This window comes from Salmo trutta, chromosome 14, assembly GCF_901001165.1.
Source record: "Salmo trutta chromosome 14, fSalTru1.1, whole genome shotgun sequence".
Lineage (NCBI taxonomy): Eukaryota > Metazoa > Chordata > Actinopteri > Salmoniformes > Salmonidae > Salmo > Salmo trutta.
Window position 1 is genome coordinate 55,926,264 of NC_042970.1, and position 26,707 is coordinate 55,952,970.

At 41.9% G+C, this 26,707-nt stretch overlaps 1 protein-coding gene across 14 annotated transcripts in view; it reads left to right on the plus strand.

Annotated features, from left to right (window-relative positions):
- ptprt (protein tyrosine phosphatase receptor type T) overlaps positions 1-26,707 on the plus strand; it is a 515,339-nt gene that overhangs the window by 249,228 nt on the left and 239,404 nt on the right. For all 14 annotated transcript variants that reach the window (XM_029776440.1, XM_029776442.1, XM_029776445.1 and 11 more), the window contains exon 7: positions 6,612-6,905. In XM_029776440.1, the coding sequence (XP_029632300.1) occupies positions 6,612-6,905 (294 nt within the window). The remainder of the gene's footprint in view (positions 1-6,611; positions 6,906-26,707) is intronic.

The following is a 26,707-nucleotide window of genomic DNA, read 5'->3' on the forward strand; positions in this document are numbered from 1 at the left end:
AAAGGACGAACCACTGTATACAGTATATTTGAATAGTATCTGCTATATTTTCACCCCTATGCCAAGAGGGAGTACGTCTCTCTTCTTTTTCTTCTGGGATCAGAGAGTGTATGTGGGACTTTATGTGGATGTGTCATAAAGTGAACAGAGATGGGTTTGGAGTGTGTCTGTGTGTGTCTGCGTTTTTGGAGTTGGAATTGCAGGCCCAGGTGTCCACAGCGCTGTTTTCTTTGAGCAGTGGGGATCGAGGTTTCAATACTATGGCTCCTGTGGGGGAGACATCTCCCCCTGGGATACGTCTTTCATTGGCTCTCTACCTGGGCCTCACTCCTTTTGCGTTCAAGGAAATTCATCCCCCCCACTCACTCACTCACTCACTCACTCACTCACTCACTCACACTCTCTCTCTCTCTCTCTCTCTCTCTCTCTCTCTCACTCTCTCACTCTCTCACTCACTCACTCACTCACTCACTCACTCACTCACTCACTCACTCACTCACTCACTCACTCACTCACTCACTCACTATATCCTCACTCAGATATATTTTTCACCCTGGCCTTTGTGTTACCTTGCCTTTTGATTAAAGCATTCTTTGTGGGAATGCACTGGAAAGTAACATCACAGGCACAGGCAACAAAGGCAGAGAATACATTAGCCGAGGGGAGCTATATATACAATACAATGTGGTCCCCCAAATACATATCCAATGACCCTAGAATAGAGATAAGACTCCATGTGTCTTCCACATAGGTCAAATTGTAGCACTACTGATATATAATGTATAAATAAAATGTATTTAATACATTCAAAGCAATGCTAGGAAAAGATGGGCCTCGAGGTATACTATGATACCAGTGCAAAACATGCCAATACTAGAGAGATATACGAAAGATATTACGATTCCTAATGGCGTGTTGTTACACAACCTTAAATGACTCCTGCTCAGATCCTCAAGATGTTATCAGCTCTCAATAAAGGTGGAGGGAGCCGGTCCCTGAAAAAAATCATGAAATAAATTGATTTAATCAGCAGAACGCTCCGAGGGCCCACTCCTGGGTGGGGTGGCGTGGCGTTCCCTTCAGTGCACTGCACATGAAAGCATTTGGGGCTATCGGTGTGCCTCTGCTGAATTCAGGGAGCTGAGAAATAGGTTTGTGCTGATAATGATGCTGGGACCTAGGAAGCTGGTAGTTTGGGCTAATGACGTTTCAGCTCGCATCTCCTCACTTTTCTCCATCACTCCCTCCCTCTCTCTCTCTCTCTCTCTCTCTCTTTCTTTTTTTTGCGAGTGCAAGGTAAAAACAGTTTTAGGTAATGGATGTCTCACAGCTACAAATTCCCTTTTTCCGTTATACTTTTTCCTCCCCATTTCCAGCTATCTTCCCTCCTGTGCCCACTAGGGCCTGATCTGATACCGTGTGATTGTCCCCCGATTTAAAAACTCCCCACGGAGTGCCAGGTGATAAAGACTAGGGGAAATTACAGGGCCCTGGTCTCGCCCTGCATGCGCCAAAGCACGCACTGATAGCCACGGTGTGGCTAGCTCACACTACAAAACTATCAACACCAGGAAATGGCAGTGAACCCCATTTAGCAGAGTGCCTACGATAAGGGCATTTGGCCTGACAGCATGCAACACCTGACTTGTTGCGTTGATCGACTACAACAGTCACACGGCCGTTTCGTCTCTCTGTCTTCCTCCCACTCTCCACATGTTTTGTTATTTCAAAGGGGAAACACTACTTTCAAGTGTTCCTCTTACTCTATATCCTGAGGATTTTCCTTCTTAGGAATAAAAAGCCTCCTTGAGTTCAAGATGACATCTTTTGTCATCTGCATCTTTTCTTTCTTTGGCTCCCTGAGATTGGTGAAGTTGTTGTAAATTCAGGTCATATCTCTGTGCCCTACACATTCTTATGTCTGTTGGACAGTTATTACAGGACATATCACATGGAGATGCAGAGATACAGTTGGGTCCTGGAGGCACAGTAACACGGGTAATGTTTGGGGTAAAGTGAGCATGCAGAATACCATTACACCTTCCAGACTTCAGACAATGAGCCCCAATATTCAAATTTAAGCTTTTTGATCAAATTACTTTCTCTACTCTTATTATTTCAACTCTCACTCACCTCATACAACCCTGATATGCCCAAAACATAACCTACAAAATGAATAAAAACACAAGGCCAGGTACAAGACCAGATACAAGAGCACTGATATCTAAATTGTTGTCTAGATTGTTGTCGCTCCCTCCCCCAAGAAGCAGCATTTGCGTCCCAATTGGCAACCTTTTTTCTACAAAGTGCACTACTTTTGACCAGAGTCCTTATAGGCCATTTGGGGTGCCAATAGGATGCCTTTTGGGATGCTTTTTAGTTTATTAATTTAACCATTTTAAAACAATCACACAAACTTGAAAAAGACATGCATGTACAGTGTATTCAGACCCCTTGACTTTTTCCACATTTTGTTACGTTACAGCCTTATACTAAAATATATTAAATCGTTTTTTTCCCTCATCAATCTATACACAATACCCCATATTTTTTGCAAATATACATTTAAAAAAACGTCAATACAACATTTACATAAGTATTCATACCCTTTACTCAGTACTTTCTTGAAGCACCTTTGGCAGCGATTACAGCCGCGAGTCTTCTTGGGTATGACGCTACAAACTTGGCACACCTGTACTTGGAGAGTTTCACCCATTCTTCTCTGCAGATCCTCTCAAGCACTGTAAGGTTGGATGGGGAGTGTTGCTGCACAGCTATTTTCAGGTCTCTCCAGAGATGCTTGATCGGGTTCGTCCGAAGCCACTCCTGCGTTGTCTTGACTCTGTCCTTAGGGTCATTGTCCATTGTCCGAAGGTGAACCTTCGCCTCCAGTCTGAAGCCCTGAGTGCTCTGGAGGAGGTTTTCATCAAGGATCTCTCTGTACTTTGCTCCATTCATCTTTCCCTCGATCCTGACTAGTCTCCCAGTTCCTGCAGCTGAAAATCATCCCCACAGCATGATGCTGCTGCCACCAACATGCTTCACTGTAGGGATGATTCCAGGTTTCCTCCAGATGTGACGCTTGGCATTCAGGCCAAAGAGTTCAATCTTGGTTCCATGAGACCAGAGAATCTTGTTTCTCATGATCTGAGAGTGCTTGGGTTGCCCTTTGGCAAACTCCAAGAGGGCTGTCATGTGCGTTTCACTGAGCAGTGGCTTCCGTCTGGCCACTCTACCATAAAGGCCTCATTGGTGGAGTGCTGCAGAGATGGTTATCCTTCTGGAAGGTTCTCCCATCTGTAGTTCTGTAGTTCTGTCAGACTGACTATTGGGTTCTTGGCCACCTCCCTGACCAAGGCCCTTCTCCCCCGATTGCTCAGTTTGGCAAGGCTGCCAGCTCTAGGAGAGTCTTGGTGGTTCCAAACTTCTACTTAAGAATGATGGAGGCCACTGTTTTCTTGGGGACCTTCAATGCTGCAGAAATATTTTGATTCTCTTCCCCAGATCTGTGCCTCGACACGATCCTGTCTCGGCGCTCTACGGACAATTCCTTCAACCTCTTGGCTTGGTTTTTGCTCTGACATGCACTGTCACTTTTGGGACCTTATATAGACAGGTATGTGCCTTTCCAAATCATGTCCAATCAATTGAATTTATGACATGTGGAATCCAATCAAGTTGTAGAAACATCTCAAGGATGATCAATGGAAACAGGATGCACCTGAGCTCAATTTCGAGTCTCATAGCAAAGGGTCTGAATACCTTACATAACTGGGGTATTTCTGTTTTTTATTTTTAATAAATGTGCATACATTTCTAAAAACCTGGTTTTGCTTTATTATTATGGGGTATTGTGTGTAGATTGGTGAGCTGTTTGATTTGTTTCATCCATTTTAGAATAGGGCTGTACCATAACAACATTTTGAAAAAGGGAATGGGTCTTAATTCTTTCTGAATGCACTGTACATGAATAAAATCATAGAGGATAATGCACAATAAAGTCTGGGACTTATTTCCATTTTGGCAGCCAGCATCTGCGTTAGGGTCCACTGCTGGTGCTGATGATGGTGGTGGTAATGGTAGTCCCAGGCCTCCTGTGAGTATGACTCGGAGGGACGGCAGCTGTCGAGAATAGGGGCAATTATTCACTCATCGCCTTGCGGTACAAGGCCCAGAGACCGCCGTCTCTGATTAGTAATCAGATGGAAGGAGGAAGCGCGTCAAACAGAGAGGGTGTGTGTGTGTTGGATAGAGATTGTGTGTGTGTGTGTGTGTGTGTGTGTGTGTGTGTGTGTGTGTGTGTGTGTGTGTGTGTGTGTGTGTGTGTGTGTGTGTGTGTGTGTGTGTGTGTGTGTGTGTGTGTGTGTGTGTGTGAGTGATAGAGAATTTACTGTATGTGTGTGTGAGTGATGAAGTGAGTAAATTTATGTATGTGATTTTTGTGAGTAAGATTGTGTGTGCTCTCACAGACCCAATCCCCTCTATGAGATCATTGCTCCCAGGTTGTGTGTCTCAGGGTGGTAGATGGTTCTTTCCTCTTTGCATGAGCGGATGAGAGAGTGAGACGGAGGGGGGAGGGGGGAGTGATTGAGTGCTCTCAGCTTTCTTCCTGTGGAGATACATGAGGCAAACTGCTAAATATGAATGCATTTAAAACACAGCGAGGGGAAAAAAGGGCAAAGCCAGGCTTTTGATTTTAGCTTTTGTCATCTTTTTGTATTTGTTCACTGACACTTAAAGCCTGGGTTATTTCAACTTTGGCTAAATCACGCCTTGATACTATATCAAAATAATTTACTCATTTCTAAGTGGGATTTTTTGCCTTTTACTCATGTACCTATCCGTCTACTTTTATTTGAACATATACGTTCGCATGCACAATCAAAGCATAACGACACCGTGTGCCATATTTGCTCTTACCATGCCTGTAAACGTTGCCTCACCCGTTTCCTGTTCACTCTCCCATTCGCAATGATGGTTTACCTGGATGGCACATTTTCCTCAGAAATCACTCAGTCTCGAACATATATGCTTCTTTGGTGGGCCATGCCGCGGCGGTGTTCAAATATCCCCAGCCAATGAGAAGTGGTGTTGAGAAGGCTGCTGATAGTTTGTGCTGACACGGGTCTATGCTCGTACCAAATGATATTAAGTATTGCACATTTATTAATGGAAGGGGGGGAAAGCAATGCTTTATAATCATTCTGCACCTTCCGGAGATACCACTTCCCCGAGATGAAGAGCAGCCCGATGATGGATGAAGCATTTACTCTCAAGAATGCAAGCACAATGCATATTGTAATGTGCCTCCGAAAAAGTTTGAGAGACGCTGCTCTTAAAACCAGACTTTGCTTAAGAGTGTGGACCATTATTCTTTCATAACTCACTGGCAAACATTAACAAAATACTTTTCCCTAATAGGTCAGGATTGATTACAACAGGAGATTTAAACTGCATGATGATAGCATTATTGTTAGGACGTTTGAACGCTCTCTGTCACCCTACGTAAGAGGGGGTATTAACGTTCATTGATCATTATAACGAGAGCCCAGAGAGTCACATAGTCAGGGGAAAACTCCTAACCCTAGTTCTAAACCTCTATGTGGACTTTCTTAACCTTCACATCTACAGTGTCTATATTAGGACAGCCTTAGGCAACTCTGAGGGTGTCCTTATATGGACACTGTACATTTCAAATCAAGTATTACCTAATTCATTTTTAGTCATAGAGTAAACTCTCCCTGAGTATCACCTCAAGACAGCCGCAGCTTCTTCAGTCTCCGGCTCCAGTTTACCCTCTCTCCAACCACAGAGGAGCTAAATGTGGCCTGGTAATCTGGCTTAGTTGATTACATGGGAACACACACTGAGCAACACCCTCTAATAGGGGACTGGGTCGGCCACTGCTACGCATGGCTGGGTACCTTCATGGGCGGTCTCCCATGCTTAGACGAGGATTATTACCCACTCCTCTACTTTACTCCTCTCTCTCTCCTTCTCTGTTTCCCTCTCTGTCTTTCTGTTTCTGTATGTATGTCTCTCTCTCTCCTCCTCCTCTGTTTCCCTCTCTCTCTTTCACTGTCTGTCTGTCTCTCTCTCCTTTCTCTTTCCCCCCTGTCGAGAGGAGGGAAGGAGAGAAACGGAACCGGTCAATGCACTGGAAGCCCTTGCCGTCTCCTGTGGATAGTGTCACAGGGCATCAGGGCTGCGCTGGTTGAGTGGAGAGCAGGGTAGCATGCAGAAAAGGATATAGGAAAGGGTGAGGCACTTAACCTTACTGGATGTGATGCTCCCGCAGGCAATCAGTTTAGTTTGGTTACGATTTAGCTCTTGCAGAAGGGTGGGTCCTACTCAAGTCTGCTTGGTTTTAATTTAATTTTGTGAATAAATGTTTGATTAACCAGTTTAAATGTTCCATGGCATTCCTTCATAACTGAACAAATAATGCTGCCAATTCATTCATCTTATCCCAAGGGTTTCCAAACTTTTCCCACACACAATCCAGTGACCTTAACCATGTAACCACATCAGTTTGGAAATCACTGACCTAGGCCTATATTCTAATGTCCATGGTCTTCTCCCTCTCTCTCTCTCTCTCTCTGCCCCCTCAGCTCCCCCCACACCTATAGCCCCTCCGGAGCTCCTGGCGGTGGGTGCTACCTACCTGTGGATCAAGCCCAACGCCAACTCTATCATCGGGGACGGCCCCATCATCCTGAAGGAGGTGGAGTACCGCACCACCACAGGCAACTGGGCCGAGACCCACATCGTGGACGCACCTACCTACAAGCTTTGGCATTTGGACCCCGACGTGGAGTACGAGATCAAGGTTTTGCTGACCCGGCCCGGCGAGGGGGGCACAGGACCTCCAGGACCTCCGCTCATCACCCGGACCAAGTGTGCTGGTGAGTGGAACAATGTGGTTTCTGTGTCTGTACTGTGTATCTGTTGTTGTTCTATTGTGTTGATGTGCTTATTTGGGTCCCCATTTGGGTCCCCATTAGCTGACGCCTTAGCGACTGCTACCGTACTCTTCCTGGGTTCCTTCGAACTAGCGAAGAATGGAAGAGCTATACTCCTAGTTTAAGGATAGTGTGTGGATTTTTACTGCTAATCTTTCAATGCTGTACATTGGGTTCCTTTTTGACCCTTTGATGATGGCACCTACTTTACATTCCCATTATCTATGTGTAGGTTATCGAATCCATCAAGTGCCACCACAAAATGCGGAAAACCGGAACCAAATGGATTTTCCCTTGCAACCGTCAATGAGTTCACTGTGTATCACCTGTCTCCATAAGGCCCACCATCTTCTTTCGCCCAGTCGGCTTCAGGTCACACTTCCTGATTCCCCCAGTCTCTCCGTCTGCATCCCAAATGATAGCCTATTCCCTATATAGTGCACTAATTTTGACCAGGGCCCATAAGGGTCTAGTTAAAAGTAGTGCACTATGTGTGGCAGGGCTCTCCAAAACCGTTCTGTAGGTTTTAATTCCAACCCTAATCTAGCCCACTTGATTCTAATAATTAGCTGGTTGATAAGCTGAATCAGGATAGTTTCAACTGGGGTTGGAGTGAAAACCTATAGGAGGGTAGCTCTCCAGGAACAGGGATGGAGAGCCCTGATATAGGGAATAGGGTGCCATTTGGGAAGCTGCCTCACTCTCTGCCAGTACTTCTCCTTATTCACTGAAGTCACTACTCAGGATGAGACGATAAATCCTACACGTTACCAGAGGGTGAAAAAAAAACGAGTGTCTCTCTAATTAATACTCCTTGGGGGCTCAAGCGCAAATCAAAGATAATGATAATTGAGATGTTAAAAATGTGCAGGAAGAAGAGGCTTCTCTGGGAAAGGGGGATGGGGGGGTTAGGTGGGAGCAATTTTCCGTAATAATTCTTAGCCCAGTGGGTAGCGTAGGGAGCATGTGGAAGAAAGACACACTTCATTTGATAAAATGACAGCTAATCAGATCAACCCTGTGCGTGTGTATGAGAGAGACTATGTGTGTGTCTTACTGTTTCTGTGTGTACTGTATGTATAAGAGAGACTATGTGTGTGTGTGTGCAAGTGTGTGAATTTGTTTGACTGTATGTGTGTGTGCAACTGTGTCTGTATGTGACCTTTAATGTGTGTGTATCAAGGGTTGGAAGCGGTTCAGGGAACAGAACCGAAAACTGGAAAAGAACGAAAACATTTGAGGAACAGATCCCGAACCTGAAACTAAAGTGATCTAATCTGTTCTGGAACAGGAACGTTATTTTAAAACCATGGGAACGGGTTAATAATGTTATTTTATGTTCGGGGCAACAAAGAGCCTATGCAAAACCCTCACTGTCACTCAGAAGCGAATGCTCCTTTACCTGCTTCACCAAAGGCACATGCGGGGAAGTTTGTGCCCCCCGCATTGCCAAAAGGTTAGTGGACAGTGTTTAGGGCCTGGTAAAAGTTTTCATCTGCCTCAGGGCAACTGCTATGATGTTCCTTTAATGGCTTCATCAATGTACATTCACCAAATGGACATGCCATGTTGGTCAACATGTATCACAAACTAAGTGCTCATTTGGAATGAGCCATTCTGCCTTGCTGTCCATTAGTTTGAGTAGTGTGTGTGTTTAAGGGGGGTGGTTAGAAATACTGAACCGTAGTGATATCAGTTGAAAGGAAAATGACCACTGCTACATCCTGACAATGTTTATGAGGTTACTGCTTATGTGTGAGGAATGTGTCTTGAGCATAATTCTAAATGTCGAGACTAGAATAAAGGGAGGGGGGTGTGGTGAAGATGCGCTATAGGAACATCTCTCTCCACTGTTGCGCACTGACTCCCAAAATTTTGTGCACACTATTTGTTTCATTGTGTCAATGTTTGTCAATGCAGCCTGGTCTCATCGACTAGACGTAACATAGTAAAAGTAAATCTGGGACACTCAAATGAGTATGATACAGTGGGGCAAAAAAGTATTTAGTCAGCCACCAATTGTGCAAGTTCTCCCACTTAAAAAGATGAGAGAGGCCTGTAATTTCCATCATAGGTACACGTCAACTATGACAGACAAAATGAGAAAAAAACATCCAGAAAATCACATTGTAGGTTTTTTAATGAATTTATTTGCAAATGATGGTGGAAAATAAGTATTTGGTCACCTACAAACAAGCAAGATTTCTGGCTCTCACAGACCTGTAACTTCTTCTTTAACCTCTCTGGCGCATGTGGGACGAATTCGTCCCACCTACGTAACAGCCACTTCAATCCAGTGGCGCGATTTTTGAATCGTTTGAAATACTATTACTTCAATTTCTCAAACATATGACTATTTTACAGCTATTTAAAGACAAGAATCTCATTAATCTAACCACACTGTCCGATTTCAAAAAGGCTTTACAACGAAAGCAAAACATTAGATTATGTCAGGAAAGTGCCCAGCCAGAAATAATCAGACACCCATTTTTCAAGCTAGCATATCATGTCACATAAACCCAAACCACAGCTAAATGCAGCACTAACCTTTTATGATCTTCATCAGATGACACACCTAGGACATTATGTTATACAATACATGCATGTCTGTTCAATCAAGTTCATATTTATATCAAAAACCAGCTTTTTACATTAGCATGTGACGTTCAGAAAAAGCATACCCCCCGCAAACTTCCGGGGAATTTACTAACAGTTTGCTAAATTACTCACGATAAACGTTCACAAAAAGCATAACAATTATTTTAAGAATTATAGATACAGAACTCCTCTATGCACTCGATATGTCCGATTTTAAAATAGCTTTTCGGATGAAGCACATTTTGCAATATTCTAAGTACATAGCCCGGCATCACGGGCTAGCTATTTAGACACCCACCCAGTTCAGCCTTCACCAAAATCACATTTACTATAAGAAAAATGTTCTTACCTTTCTTGTTCTTCGTCAGAATGCAGTCCCAGGACTTCTTCTTCAATAACAAATGTAGGTTTGGTCCCAAATAATCCATCGTTATATCCAAACAGCGACGTTTTGTTCATGAGTTCTAGACACTATCAGAATGCTACATCACGGTCTTGCGCATGGTGCATGGCGTGACAAAAAATGTCAAAATATTCCATTACCGTACTTCGAAGCATGTCAACCACTGTTTAAAACCAATTTTTATGCAATTTATCTCGTAGAAAAGCGATAATATTCCGACCGGGAATCTGCAATGAGCCTAAACAGCCGAGTGAAATTTCTCCACGGGGGCGAATTGTTCATGCGCCTCATTCAATGGTCCTCTGATCGGCCACTTACCAAAGGCGATAATCTGTTTCAGCCAGAGGCCGCCTCGTCATCCTTCAGGTTTTTCCCGGGTTCTGAGAGCCTATTGGAGCCCTGGGAATTGTCACGTTACAGCTAAGATCCTTACTTTTCAATAAACAGATGCAAGACGCACGACTCCTTGTCAGACAGGCCACTTCCTGCATGAAACCTTGTCAGGTTTTTGCCTGCCATAGGAGTTCTGTTATACTCACAGACACCATTCAAACAGTTTTAGAAACTTTAGGGTGTTTTCTATCCAAACCTGGATAATAATATGCATATTCTAGCTTCTGAGTTGGTGTAGGAGGCAGTTAAAAATGGGCACATATTTTTGCAAAAATTCTCAATACTGCCCCCTAGCCCAAACAGGTTAGAGGCTCCTCTGTCCTCCACTCGTTACCTGTATTAATGGCACCTGTTTGAACTTGTTATCAGTATAAAAGACACTTGTCCACAACCTCAAACAGTCACACTCCAAACTCCACTATGGCCAAGACCAAAGAGCTGTCAAAGGACACCAGAAACAAAATTGTAGACCTGCACCAGGCTGGGAAGACTGAATCTGCAATAGGTAAGCAGCTTGGTTTGAAGAAATCAACTGTGGGAGCAATTATTAGGAAATGGAAGACATACAAGACCACTGATAATCTCCCTCGATCTGGGGCTCCACGCAAGATCTCACCCTGTGGGGTCAAAATGATCACAAGAACGGTGAGCAAAAATCCCAGAAGCACACGGGGGGACCTAGTGAATGACCTGCAGAGAGCTGGGACCAAAGTCTACCATCAGTAACACACTACGCCGCCAGGGACTCAAATCCTGCAGTGCCAGACATTTTATTTTTATTTTACCGTTATTTTACCAGGTAAGTTGACTGAGAACACATTCTCATTTACAGCAACGACCTGGGGAATAGTTTCAGGGGAGAGGAGGGGGATGAATGAGCCAATTGTAAGCTGGGGATGATTAGACAGCCGTGATGGTATGAGTGCCAGATTGGGAATTTAGCCAGGACACCGGGGTTAACACCCCTACTCTTACGATAAGTGCAATGGGATCTTTAATGACCTCAGAGAGTCAGGACACCCGTTTAACGTCCCATCTGAAAGACGGCACCCTACACAGGGCAGTGTGTAGGGTGCCCTGGGGCATTGGGATATTTTTTTAGACCAGAGGAAAGAGTGCCTCCTACTGGCCCTCCAATACCACTTCCAGCAGCATCTGGTCCCTCATCCAGGGACTGACCAGGACCAACCCTGCTTAGCATCAGAAGCAAGCCAGCAGTTGGATGCAGGGTGGTATGCTGCTGACAAGGCCCCCCTGCTTAAGCCAGTACATGTCCAGGCCCGTCTGAAGTTTGCTAGAGAGCATTTGGATGATCCATTAGAGGATTGGGAGAATGTCATACGGTCCGATGAAACCAAAATAGAACTTTTTGGTAAAAACTCAACTCGTCGTGTTTGGAGGACAAAGAATGCTGAGTTGCATCCAAAGAACACCATACCTACTGTGAAGCATGGGGGTGGAAACATCATGCTTTGGGGCTGTTTTTCTGCAAAGGGACCAGGACGACTGATACGTGTAAAGGAAAGAATGAATGGGGCCATGTATAATGAGATTTTGAGTGAAAACCTCCTTCCATCAGCAAGGGCATTGAAGATGAAACGTGGCTGGGTCGTTCAGCATGACAATGATCCCAAACACACCGCCCGGGCAACGAAGGAGTGGCTTCGTAAGAAGCATTTCAAGGTCCTGGAGTGGCCTAGCCAGTCTCCAGATCTCAACCCCATAGAAAATCTTTGGAGGGAGTTGAAAGTCTGTGTTGCCCAGCGACAGCCCCAAAACATCACTGCTCTAGAGGAGATCTGCATGGAGGAATGGGCCAAAATACCAGCAACACTGTGTGAAAACCTTGTGAAGACTTACAGAAAACGTTTGACCTGTGTCATTGCCAACAAACGGTATATAACAAAGTATTGAGATAAACTTTTGTTATTGACCAAATACTTATTTTCCACCATAATTTGTAAATAAATTCATTAAAAATCCTACAATGTGATTTTCTGGATTTTTTTTTCTCATTTTGTCTGTCATAGTTGAAGTGTACCTATGATGACAATTACAGGCCTCTCTCATCTTTTTAAGTGGGAGAACTTACACAATTGGTGGCTGAATAAATACTTTTTTGCCCCACTGTATGTTATGTTTGGTTTGGTTACATAAGACAGATGGTTATTTAAGGCAAAAACTAAAGTAGGATGGGTGGGCGTATAATGTGAACATCTAGCAACCCAAAGGTTACAAGTTTGAATCTCATCATGGACAACTTTAGCATTTTAGATAATTAGCAACGTTTCAACTACTTACAGCCTTTTAGCTACTTTGCAACTACTTAGCATGTTAGCTCACCCTTCCCCTAACCTTAAACCTTTTAGCTAACCCTAACCCGAACCTTAACCCTTTTTAGCTAGCCCTTCCCCTAAATCTAACCCTAACCCCTAGCCAAGCTAAAGTTGGCCACCTAGATGATGACATTTGTAACATACATTTTGCAAATATGTAACATAGTGTACGTTGTGCAAATTCATAATAGATATTACAAATTGTAATTCGTAACATACCATACTAAATGGGGTGTCTCTGATTAACATACAGAATAATACAAAATGCTCTAAGACCAGGTTGGTCAATGTTATCAATGCCCCTTGAAATATATATTCATCAGTGAAGTTACTGTAAATCCCAAGATATTCTCCCATTAATTTACAGTGCATTTGGAAAGTATTCAAACCACTTGACTTTTTCCACATTTTGTTACATTACAGCCTTATTTTAAAATGAATTAAATAGTTTTTTCCCCCCCTCAGCAATCTACACACAATACCTCATACTGACATTTTTGCAAATTTATAAAAATGAAATATCACATTTAAAATAAATATGCAGACCCTTTACTCAGTACTTTGTTGAAGCACTTTTGGCAGTGATTACAGCCTCGGGTCTTCTTGGGTATGACAGTTAAGTTTGGCACACCTGTATTTTGGGAGTTTCTCCCATTCTTCTCTGTAGATCCTCTCAAGCTCTGTCAGGTTGGATGGGAATAGTCGCTGCACAGCTTTTTTCAGGTCTCTCCAGAGATGTTCGACCGGGTTCAAGTCGAGGCTTGGGCTGTGACACTCAAGGACATTGAGTGTCCCGAAGCCACTTGTCCCGAAGCCACTCCTGTGTCGACTTGGCTGTGTGCTTAGGGTTGCTGTTCTGTTGGAAGGTGAACATTCGCCCCAGTCTGAGGTCCTGAGCATTCTGGAGCAGGTTGTCATCAAGGATCTCTTTGTACTTTGCTCTGTTCATCTTTCCCTCGATCCTGACAAGTCACCCAATCCCTGCCACTGAAGAACATCACCACAGCATGATGCTGCCACCACCATGCTTCACCGTAGGGATAGTGCCAGGTTTCCTCCAGACGTGACGCTTGGCATTCAGGCCAAAGAGTTCAATCTTGGTTTCATCAGACCAGAGAATCTTGTTCCTCATGGTCTGAGTATATTATGTGCCTTTTGCCAAACTCCAAGTGGGCTGTCATGTGCCTTTTACTGATCTTCCATCTGACCATCAGGTTCTTGGTCACCTCCCTGACCAAGGCCCTTCTCCCCCGATTGCTCAGTTTGGCCGGGCAGCCAGCTCTAGGAAGAGTCTAGTTGGTTCCAAACGTCTTCCATTTAAGAATGATGTAGGCCACTGTGTACTTGGGGGCCTTCAATGCTGAAATAATTTTTTTGGTACCCTTCCCCAGATCTGTGCCTCAACACAGTCCTGTCTCGGCGCTCTACGGACAGTTCCTTTGACCTCATGGCATGGTTTTTGCTCTGACATGCACTGTCAGACACTGGGACCTGCCAGACACCTAGACAGGTGTGTGCCTTCTCAAATCATGTTCAACAAATTGAATTTACCACAGGTGGACTACAATCAAGTTGTAGAAACATCTCAATGATGATCAATGGGAGCAGAATGCACCTGAGCTCAATTTTGAGTCTCATAGCAAAAGGTCTGAGTACTTATGTAAATAAGGTATTTCTGTTTATTTATTTTTTTTACATTTGAAAAAAAATGTACACCTGCTTTCGCTTTGTCATTATAGGGTATTGTGTGTAGATTGAGAATATTTTTTTTAATCCATTTTAGATTAAAGCTGTAACATAACAAAATGTGGGAATAGTCATGGGGTCTGATTACTTTCCGAATGCACTGTTTACTGGACAAAAAAATAAACGTCACATGTAACTGTGTAAGTGCCGTGTTTCATGAGCTGAAATAAAACATTCCAGAACTGTTCCATGCACACAAAAAAGCTTATTTCGCTCAAATTGTGTGCACAAATTTGTTTACATCCCTGTTAGTGAGCATTTCTCCTTCGCCCAGATAATCCATCCACTTGACAAGTGTGGCATATCAAGAAGCTGATTAAATGGCATGTTTGGGATGCTCTGGATTGATGTGTACAACAGCGTGTTACAGTTCACGCCAATATCCAGCAACTTCACACAGACATTTACATTTTGACATTTTAGTCATTTAGCAGACGCTCCAGAGCGACTTACAGTAGTGAATGCATACATTTCATAATAATAATATTTTTTTTTTTTTTTAAATTGTACTGGCCCCCCGTGGGAATCGAATCCACAACCCTGGCGTTGCACACGCCATGCTGGCGTTGCAAACACCATGCTCTACCAACTGAGCCACAGGGAAGACACAGCCATTGATGAGGAGTGGGAAAACATTCCACAAGCGACAATCAACAGCCTGATCAAATCTATGTGATCCACACCCCAATCTTTTTTTAAGGTATCTGTGACCAACAGATGCATATCTGTATTCCTAGTCATGTGAAATCCATAGATTAGAGCCTAATGAATTTATTTCAATTGACTGATTTCCTTAAATGAACTAACTCGAGTAAAGTCTTTATTTTACCAGTTTACTGTCATTTTATTTGTTGTCTTTGTTTTTGGAGCATGTTTCCAGTTTCTCCATTGTGTTTAATGTTGTGTGAACGTTTGCTTTAATGGCTCTGCATGGTCAATCCGATGTCTGCAGTGGCATACAGCATTTACTTCGATGCGGCCTCCACAGAAGTCCAAGCATTCATACTCCTTGCCGCTTCGTGGAGCAGAGCTGTTGTGAAGGAAGTTGTCAATGAAGTGCGTTTGTGTTTATACAAGACCTCACACCCCCACCTACCGTCAACCAATCATGTATGTAGTTCTGTCCTTGAGCTGTTCTTGCCTATTAATGTTCCGTATTCTGTCATTATTAAGGTTTTGTGTGGACCCCAGGTAGAGTAGTTGCTGCTTTTGCAACAGCTAATAGGGATTTTAATAAAATACCAAATTCCAAATATGACCCGATTCAGGAAACTAGGCGTATGTCGCAAGTCAAGTCTTCACAGGAGAGCCGTTTGAACGTAAAAAATATTTTTTGGCAGAAATGCCTTCTCAAACATGTGAACTTTCATATGCCTTGATAAAACTGTTATGCCATCTGTAAATACGAATGAAGTTGTTAAATTAAGAGCCCAGTTGTTTTAGCCAAACAAAAAGACAGGAACATTCCAGCTAGCCAAGATTGGTTGAGACAATGAGTGGGCTGGACATGCCGAGAGATGAGTTTCAGATTGTTCTGCGGTGTAGCATCTTGTGTCTATAAAATAAACTGCTCGTTATGCGTAGATAAGCCTTTCTACTGCAGTTTTTTCGAAATATATAATGTTAGCCATGGAGAACTGCAAATATGTTGCTACTGCACTCAATAATATTGCTGCCCTGAGTTTCAGGCTATCGACAAAGGTCAGTGGGAAAAAGTTTTGATGGACTACTTTCTGGAGGACAATCGTGCCATGATGACTCTCTTTGACTCTGAAAATGAATCAGATGATGAGTAAATCCCTGATTTTATTTAAAAAAATTATTGAAGAAGACATTGTAGAGTCTTCTGATGACGGTGATGGGGAAGAAACGGCGATCAACAGTGTTGTTGTCACAGAAGAAGTTGACCGAGTTTTGAAATCAGTGTAACACAACGGGCCAAAAAGGCTGTGCAAACTAAAAAGAAACGACGCAGGACGTCTTATTTAATGAAAGGGGTTTCAGTCTGCTGTGAAGCTTTCATCCGTGTATACAGGTAAGAATCTAGCTACAGTTTCAGATATTATACATTTCTAATTTTGTCATTAAGTTGTTTTCATTGCAAGTTAAGCCTTGCTGTTAGCTAGCCAGCTGGAGTTAGATGGCCGGCTTGCTAGCTAACGTTAATATTGAAGCTAACTTATTTGGTTAACTTTAGCTATGACAATAGTTTTTTTATTGCTAGTAACGTTACTCTATGGATTGGGATTATAGTTCATTTTTTAGCTAGCTAACGTTAACTTCTTGGGGCTATGTGGGACGTTAGCGTGGCGCACCCTATCAACAGCAGGTGCATTTCAAGAGCGGCAAATTTGAAACCAAATAAATGTCAAAATTCAAATTTCTCAAACATACAACTAACTTACACCCTTTGAAAGATAAACATCTCCTTAATCTAACCACGTTGTCCGATTTCAAAAAGGTTTTACGGGGAAAGCATAAAGTTAGGTTGTGTTAGGAGAGTACATTGACAATAGCTGTGTGTAATGTATTGTCGATTCAAAGACAGGCGTCACCAAAACCATAAAATCAGCTAAAATTATGCACTAACCTTTTACAATCACCATCAGAAGACACTCCTAGGACATTATGTTAGACAATGCATGCATTTTTAGTTCTATCAAGTTCATATTTATATCTAAAAACAGCGTTTTACTATGGCGTTGATGTTCAGGAAATCGTTTCCCTCCAATACCGGCAGTCAAGTCATCACAACAAAATAATTAATTAATATTAGAAAACATTGGTAAAATATTATATTGTCATTCAAAGAATTATAGATTTACATCTCTTGAACGCAATCGACTTGCCAGATTTAAAATGAACCTTACTGGGAAATCACACTTTGCAATAATCTGAGCACTGCGCCCAGAAAAATACGCTTTGCGATACAGACTAACAGCCATGTTGGAGAGATCTAAAATCGAAAATACTATGTAAATAATCCATTACCTTTGATTCTCTTCATCAGATGTCACTTCCAAGGAATCCCAGGTCCATAACGAATGTAGTTTTGTTCAAAAAAGCTCATCATTTATGTCCAAAAAGCTCCGTGTTGTTAGCACATGATCTAAGCCAAGTTTGCCCCCAACTGGTGCTTCAGCCTCATCAAGTAGCGCTTCAGAAAGACCAGAGTGAACAATTTGTCAGAGATTGTTGGTGTTGTGAAGGACAGCACTGACAGGGGTCAACATCCCACAGCTGGTTGGACTGGAGTATGGTACAGTGCTGGTGGAAAGCTAAGACTGGCAACAACACCTGACTCCGTCCTTCAGGCCGCTGCCACAGATCAAGCAGTACCAGCACTTCAGGTGAAAATAACTTTCATTGCATTGCATGAGGCTCTTCTTATCTAAACTTGGGAGGTGAATTGATGTTGTGCGGGGTTGTAATGTCTTCGGATTTTTGTTGTTATTCCCTGTTTTATACCTTCGATGCTCTGGAGCCTGGTGATGTTGTCACCAAGGAGCATTCGGACTGTCGGGACCAGGTTTCAGCAACAGTGAAACGCTGACATCCTTCCTCCCATAGATGGTCTGCCTGTACAAGCCCCACAAGACTGGACACAGTTAGACAAACATAACTTTTTGAGAAGATCAAGGAGTTTTGCGACGAAGAGGCTATGGACATCACACGCCCTGCACCAAAGTCAAGGAAACAGGCTCTCCGAATATAGATTCCCTTGTTCATGCGTGGTTCGGAAGGACTAGTCATCAGCACTGTCTGCAGTTCCTCTATTCAAATGACTCTCTCCTAACACACACGCCATATGTTGCTGCTACTATTTTTTATCCTGCTACTTTACCCCTGATTGTGTGCATATGTAACTGTGTAGGTTCCGTCCCTCTCTTTGCCCCAACCCGGGCCCGAACCAGGGACCCTTGCACACATCAACAACTGACACCCACGAAGCATCATTACCCATTGCGCCACAAAAGCCGCGGCCCTTGCAACGCAAGGGGAAACCCTACTTCAAGTCTCAGAGCGAGTGACGTCACTGATTGAAACGCTATTAGCTAACTAACTAGCCATTTCACACCGGTTACACATATAACTTCCTCGTCTATCACTGATATCGTTATTGATATTGTTCTTGTACATACTGTATATTATTTTATTTTGACACTATCTATTTCTGATATTGCTACTATGCAAGTAACCATTTGGCTGTACCGTTTACACCTTCTGTGGAGACCCATCCACCTAGCAAGACTTAGCAAAATATTGATATATAAAATGAATATTGATATGTGTGGTCGTAATGTGACAATATCACAACAATATCATGTGACCACCACATAAATATATGGTGCATCCACATAAATATATGGCGCATCCACATAAATATATGGCGCATCCACATAAATATATGGCGCATGCATCTGTTTATGTACTGTACATGTGCACCTCACACAGCTTCATTTATATATGGAATACTATGTGATACAGTGGGCTCCAAAATTACTGGCACACCTAACTGACTATGCACAAACAATACTTAAAAAAATGTAAACAATATAATTATAGAGAGAAACTCTAAATACCAACATGTGAGAAATACTGCGCTTCATGTTTCAATAGAATTCATGTTTCAATAGAACCAACCAAAATCATACAATTATTTAATACAAAATACATTTCACAAAAATCAAGGTTTCATAATTATTGGCACTCCTCATTTAGTACTTAGGGCAACTACCTCTGTCAAGGATAACATCATGGAGTCTTTTCCTGTAATGGTTGACAAGGTTAAAGAACACATTTGGAGGGGTTTTGGATCATTCCTCTATGTTGATCCTTTCAAGATCCTTCACAATCTTGGGTTTACACTTATCAACTGCCCTCTTCATCTCAGCCCATAGGTTTTTGATTGGATTGAGGTCCGGCGACTGAGATGGCCATGGCAGAAAATTGATTTTGTTGTCACAGAACCATTTCTGTGTGGATCTTGAGGTATGTTTTGGGTCATTGTCTTGTTGGAAAGTCCACCTACAGCAAAGTCTTAGCCTTCTGGCAGAGGCAACCAGATTGTCAGCCAAAATTGCCTGATACTTGGTGGAATTCATTATGCCATCAATCTTAACCAGTGCCCCTGGACCTCTGGAATTAAAACAGCCCCAAAACATCACTGACCCATCACCATATTTCACCGTGGGTCTGAGGTGCCTCTCCTTATATGCATCTCTGTTTTGACGCCAAACATGCCGATGCTGTATCTGACCAAAACTTTCAATTTTGGTCTCATCTGACCAGAGCACCTTCTTCCAGTCAATTTAAATTACGTTTGGCCAACTCCAAACACTTGCGTCTGTGTCTTCGTGCCAGAAAGAGCCTATCTCTATAATTATATTGTTTATATTTTCTAAAGTATTGCTTGTGCATTGCCAGTCAGGGGTGCCAGTAATTTTGGAGCCCACTGTAAGTGCGTCTGTAACAGTATATAAAGTATGTACTGGTGTGAAGGCATTTGGGCAGTGGTCAAAAGTACTTAAGTAAAAATACTTTAAAGTACTACTTAAGTATTTTTTGGTGCTATCTGTACATTACTTTACTATCTATATTTTTGGCAACTTGTACTTTTACTTCACTACATTACATAAGAAAATAATGTACTTTTTACTCCATACATTTTCCCGGACAACCAAAAGTACTTGTTACATTATGACAGGAAAATTGTCCAATTCACACACTTATCAAGAGAACATCTGATCTCTTGAGCATCTGATCTGGCAGATTCACTAAACACAATTGCTTTGTTTGTAAGTTATGTCTGAATGTTGGAGTGTGCCCATGGCTATCTGTCAATAAAAAATAAAAAAGAGAAAGAAATTGTGCCATCTGATTTATTATAAGGAATTTGAAATTATTTATACTAGTATGACAATTTAGTACTTTTTCCACCACTGGATGTGGCTGGGGGTTATAGCATTTCTTTCACATGACCCAACAATTTAGGCAAGTGTGTCTGGGTAAGCATCATCTAATATTGATAAAATATTTTTATCTGGACACTTTCTGTTTACCTGGAATTTTACCTTATTGTGGACTACTACGACTTTTAGTCTTAATCTTTACTACACTACTCACTGTTTAGCACATGACCTCATGTGAATCCTTAAAGAGATGGGTGGGGCTGGCTTAACCTGTCTGGGCTAGGGGGCAGTATTTTCACGGCCGGATGAAAAACGTACCCAATTTAAACAGGTTACTACTCTGGCCCAGAAACTAGAATATGCATATTATTAGTGGATTTGGATAGAAAACACTCTGAAGTTTCTAAAACTGTTTGAATGGTGTCTGTGAGTATAACAGAACTCATATGGCAGGCAAAAACCTGAGAAAAAGTCAACCAGGAAGTTGAGGATCTGAGAATTGTTGTTTTTCTTTCTAGTCCTTTTGAAACTACAGTATCCGTGGGGTTACGTTGCACTTCCTAAGGCTTCCATTGGCTGTCTAAAGCCTCCAGAAAGTGGTTTGAGCATTCTCCTGTCACTGGGCAGATAATAGGAGCTCAGTTTCTGTGTGGACTGCCTGGCAACAAAGGGATTGGATATGCGCGGTCACACGAGCACGCTGTTCCTTCTTTTTCTCCTTGAATGAATACGCTATTGTCCGGTTGGAATATTATCGCAATTTTACGTTAAAAATACCATAAAGATTGATTTTAAACAGCGTTTGACATGCTTCTAAGTACGGTAATGGAACATTTTGACTTTTCGTCTCTGGTTCTGCGCTCGCGCGTTATGCCTTTGGATAAGTGATCTGTACGCACGAAAAAAACGGAGGTATTTGGAAATAAATATGGATTATTTGGAACAAAAACAACATTTATTGTGGAAGTAGCAGTCCTGGGAGTGCATTCTGACGAAGATCAGCAAAGGTAAGAGAATATTTCTAACACTAATTCTGAGTTTAGGTTGCCCCGGACTTGGCGGGTGTCTGTATAGCTCACCGTGATGGCTGAGCTATGTACTCAGAATATTGAAAAATGTGCTTTCTCTGTAAAGCTATTTTAAAATCTGACACAACGGTTGCATCCAGGGGTAGTCTATCTATAATTCTTAAAATAATTGTTATGTATTTTGTCAACGTTTATGATGAGTATTTTTGTAAATTGATGTGCACATTCACCGGACGTTTTGGTGGGAATACATTTTCTGAACATCACGCGCCAATGTAAAATGCTGTTTTTGGATATAAATATGAACTTTATCGAACAAACATACATGTATTGTGTAACAATGTCCTAGGAGTGTCATCTGATGAAGATCGTCAAAGGTTAGTGCTCATTTAGCTGTGTTTTTGGTTTTATTGACACATGTCCTTGCTTGGAAAATGGCTGTGTGATTATTTTTGTCTATGTACTCTCCTAACATAATCTAATGTTTTGCTTTCACTGTAAAGCCTTTTTGAAATCGGACAATGTGATTACATCAAGGTGAAGTGTTACTTTAAAATTGTGTAAAATAGTTGTATGTTTGAGAAAGTTGAATTATGACATTTTGTTGTTTTTGAATTTTCCGCCCTGATATTTCACTGGCTGTGTCCCGCTAGCGTCCCACCTAGCCCATAGAAGTTAAACAAGGGTGTGAACAATGCCGAATGGGTGTAGACAAAGGAGAGCTCTCCAGTAGGTACCAAAACATTCAAAGGCCCTTTTCTCAAAAGTGAGTTTACAAGTGTATCAACTTTCAAAGCAGAATTACTTACCCATTGTTCCTCAAAAATGCTGTGTGTGATATACCATTTGTAGCTCTGAGTTTCTACTTTTATCCAATGTAAAAAAAAAAAATGTTGCTACATAAGACCGAAACCAGGTGGTGAGTCACAAATGTCAATGCGGAGCTATAGTGAGCCGTCCGTATTGTTACAAAATTTGGGAGGCACACGGCGATGCTGTACAGAGCTCGATTTGGCCACCGAAAGCTCCGCAATTCCGTCAAACACTCCAAACAGAGCCTCTGGCATTGCTGGAGCAAGGATAAATTGGCTGTTAGCTTGCATAGATATATATGCCAGAATATGCCAGAATAGGTGCAGAATATGTGTGACCAAATATATTTAAGTGCCCGTTTGGGGATGTTGTAGTTAGTTCACTTTTGGGTAACTCAAGGAGAGACTGTATCTGAGCCTGGTACCCAACCTGTATCTTATTGGTTAAGACGGGGTTTGTCTGATGAGAGGCTTTTTCTTTTGAATGCTGACATTTTGAAGCCAGAACTTTATATAGGCTATATATTTCTAAATATCACCATTTTTAAAACACCAACGCTGTGTAAATAAATCACTCATTTGCACCTCTACCTGCCTGCCTACTGCTGTATCTTTGTCCTGACTGAAGGCCTCTATTTTAAGATGCAAACAAGATGCCCGGCGCTTCAAGTCATGCTTCTTCCATCCCCTCTCGCACTCTCCTCACCCGTAAAAGATCAGCTGCATCTCCCGCCCTACACTGTGACTGGCAGCACAGTGTGTGTTTGTCTTTCATTATGATTAAAGCATGCTGTTAAGGCAAAATACCATTAGCTCTTAATAGGGATAGGCGTCCCGCTAGTGGGACACCTGTCGACAACATCCTGTGAAATTGGAGGGCGCACAATTCAGATAAATAATCATAATATTAAACATTCATGAACATACAAGTATCTTATATCATTTAAAAGCTTAACCTGTTAGGGTATAGGGGGCAGTATTTTCACGGCTGGATAAAAAAATGTACCCGATTTAATCTGGTTACTAATCCTACCCAGTAACTACAATATGCATATACTTATTATATATGGATAGAAAACACCCTAAAGTTTCTAAAACTGTTTGAATGGTGTCTGTGAGTATAACAGAACTCATTTGGCAGGCAAAACCCTGAGACAGATTCTGACAGGAAGTGGATACCTGATGTGTTGAATTGACTTTAAGCCTATACCATTGAAAAACAAAGGGGGTGAGGAATGTTTTGGCACTTCCTATTGCTTCCACAAGATGTCCCCAGCCTTTACAAAGTGTTTTGAGTCTTCTACTCTGAGATCTGACTGAAGAAGAGCCTTGGAACGGCGATGGCCCATTAGACACCTTGCGCGCGAGTTGATGGTGGGTACTCTCATTCCGAAACGTTTTAAAAGAGAACCCAATGGTCCGCCTTGAATTTTATTCATGTTCTGGTTAAAAAAGGCCCTAATGATTTATGCGATACAACGTTTGACATGTTTGAACGAACGTAAATATATTTTTTCCGTTCTTGAAGTGAAGTGAAGTCCGGCTGGCTTAGATCATGTGCTACAACACGGAGGTTTTTGGACATAAATGATGAGCTTTTTTGAACAAAACTACATTCGTTATGGACCTGGGATTCTTTGGAAGTGACATCTGATGAAGAGAATCAAAGGTAATGGATTATTTACATAGTATTTTCGATTTTAGATCTCTCCAACATGGCGGTTAGTCTGTATCGCAATGCGTATTTTTCTGGCGCAGTGCTCAGATTATTGCAAAGTGTGATTTCCCAGTAAGGTTAATTTTAAATCTGGCAAGTCCATTGCGTTCAAGAGATGTAAATCTATAATTCTTTGAATGACAATATAATATTTTACCAATGTTTTCTAATATTAATTAATTATTTTGTTGTCATGACTTGACTGCCGGTATTGGAGGGAAACGATTTCCTGAACATCAACGCCATAGTAAAACGCTGTTTTTAGATATAAATATGAACTTGATAGAACTAAAAATGCATGCATTGTCTAACATAATGTCCTAGGAGTGTCATCTGATGGAGATTGTAAAAGGTTAGTGCATAATTTTAGCTGATTTTATGGTTTTGGTGACGCCTGTCTTTGAATCGACAATGCATTACACACAGCTAGTTTCAATGTACTCTCCTAACATAACCTAACTTTATGCTTTCCCCGTAAAACCTTTTTGAAATCGGACAACGTGGTTAGATTAAGAAGATGTTTATCTTTCAAAGGCTGTAAGTTAGTTGTATGTTTGAGAAATTTGAATTTTGACATTTATTTGGTTTCAAATTTGCCGCTCTTGAAATGCACCTGCAGTTGATAGGGTGCGCCACGGGTGGCACGCTAACGTCCCACAAAGGCCCAAGAAGTTAAATTCTTGTTAATCTAACTGCGTTGTCCGAGTTACAATAGGCTTTACAGTGAAAGCATACCATGTGATTGTCTGAGGACGGCGCCCCACATCAACATATTTTTCAACCCGCTCAGGCTTCACAAAACCACAAATAGCGATTAAATAAATCACTTACTTTTGAAAATCCTCTGTTTGCTACAACATGAATGGTTGTTTTGTTAGATAAAATTCTTCTTTATATCCCAAAAAGTCTGCTTAGTTGGCGCCATCGATTTCAGTAATCCACTTGTTCAACATGCAGACAAAGGAGTCCAAAAAGCTACCGCTAAACTTCATCCAAACAAGTCAAACGACGTTTCTATTTAATCCTCAGGTACCCTAAAATGTAAATAAACTATAATATTTAATACGGAAAGTAGTATGTTCAAAAGGAAAGTAACATTAGTAAGCACATCTAGTGGAAGCCATAGGAATTGTAACCTGGGAGCCGGAATTACATAGGAACAATAGGTTTCCATTATAAACCTGGGACCTGGTTTTTCTTCAGATTTTTGCCTGCCATATCAATTCTGTTATAGTCTCAGACATTGTTTTAATCGTTTTAGAAACTTCAAAGTGTTTTCTATCCAACGCTACCAATTATATGCATACTCTGGCTTCTGGGCCTGAGTAACAGGCAGTTAACTTTCACGTTAGTCAGGTGGAAATTCAGGAAACTAGACCCTATCCCAGAGAGGTTAACAACTTTCCTATAAAGATTACATCGCATACCTGCTCCATAGCAAGCTGCTCTAACCACACAGATTGGTGAAGTAATTTAATATCGAGCTAAGTGTAAAAAAAAAGGAGCAATATAAACCGGTCTTTTTTTTGGTTTGAAATGATTCTGAACTTTATTTTGCTGTTCGGAACAGTGGAATGGAATTAAAAAACAATGGTTCTGTTCTGAACGAAACGAATGGAAAATAATTTAAGTTCCAGCCCCTGGTATGTGACTATTTCTGTACGAACTTGTGCGTGTGTCCCTGATTGCTTGTGCGTGTGTGTGTATGTGTGTGCATGACATGGTCCCTGTGAGGTCCTGATGGGGAATTGGTAATTGAGGTGAGCAGATGAGCAGCCGTGAAACTCTCTGTTCTCCAGGTGAGAGAGATGATGAAGGAGCTCTGTGTGGGAGCGCAGACACAGTGGGGAGGCACCACTGATCTGGCGCAAATGCTCCAGCACTGTTAGTGTTTTTTTCTTCTCTTCTCTCCTTATTTCTTCACGCATCTCTTTCTCGTATTCTCTTTTTCGGCTTTTCTTTGAATTCTCTCTCTCTATTTAGCCTCTATTCATCTCTCACTCTCTTATCTATTTCCCGTGCTCTCTCCCTCTCATTACCCACTGCTTTACTTGACATGTCCTTTCCCACTCTTGCTCATTCCAACTGCTGTGAGACACACTACCTTCATTCTCAATAGTGCCGATGAACAGGAAAAGGACTTTGTCAGGGCTTTCTCAAGGTGTAAAATGCTAAAAGTAGAGAGGCAGGGAAGCAAAAAAGACAAAGGGAACATATTTGAATAGAGACAGTTGCAGCCTTCTCTGACCTTTTAATGTTTATGCAGGGTGAATATGTGTGGGAGTGTGTCTGTGTGTGAAGCTGCAGACAAATGCGTGTCTCTATCTGCATCTTGGTCATTAGTCTTTTTGTTTGTTGGTGCTGTAGCTGTGTGTGTTTGAGCTAGTTTGCTAGTTTTACACAAAGGGTTGGTCTAATCCTGAATACTGATTGGTTAAAAGTGCATTCCAGACAGTGTCTATTCCACAAGTTACCACCGGCTAAATCTATGACGTTAACATGCCTATTAACTCTGTTGCATCTCACTGTGCAATCCACTGTCTCACCAGCCCAGGCAGGGAAGTTATAAATCTTCACAATAAAAAGCATCAAGAAATCATCTCACATTTCTTTTAGACTAACATTTCGTTTTCAACAGAGGAAATTTGTATAAACCTTACTGTCTGTCTCTGACATTTGCAGCATTGTTTCAATATTCAAACTTGATCTCCAACTGTCACATAGTAATGAACGTGTAGGGGTTGGGAGTCGGGACGAGAGAGAGAGGCAGGCAGCATTTTCAGCCAGTCGAAATCATGAA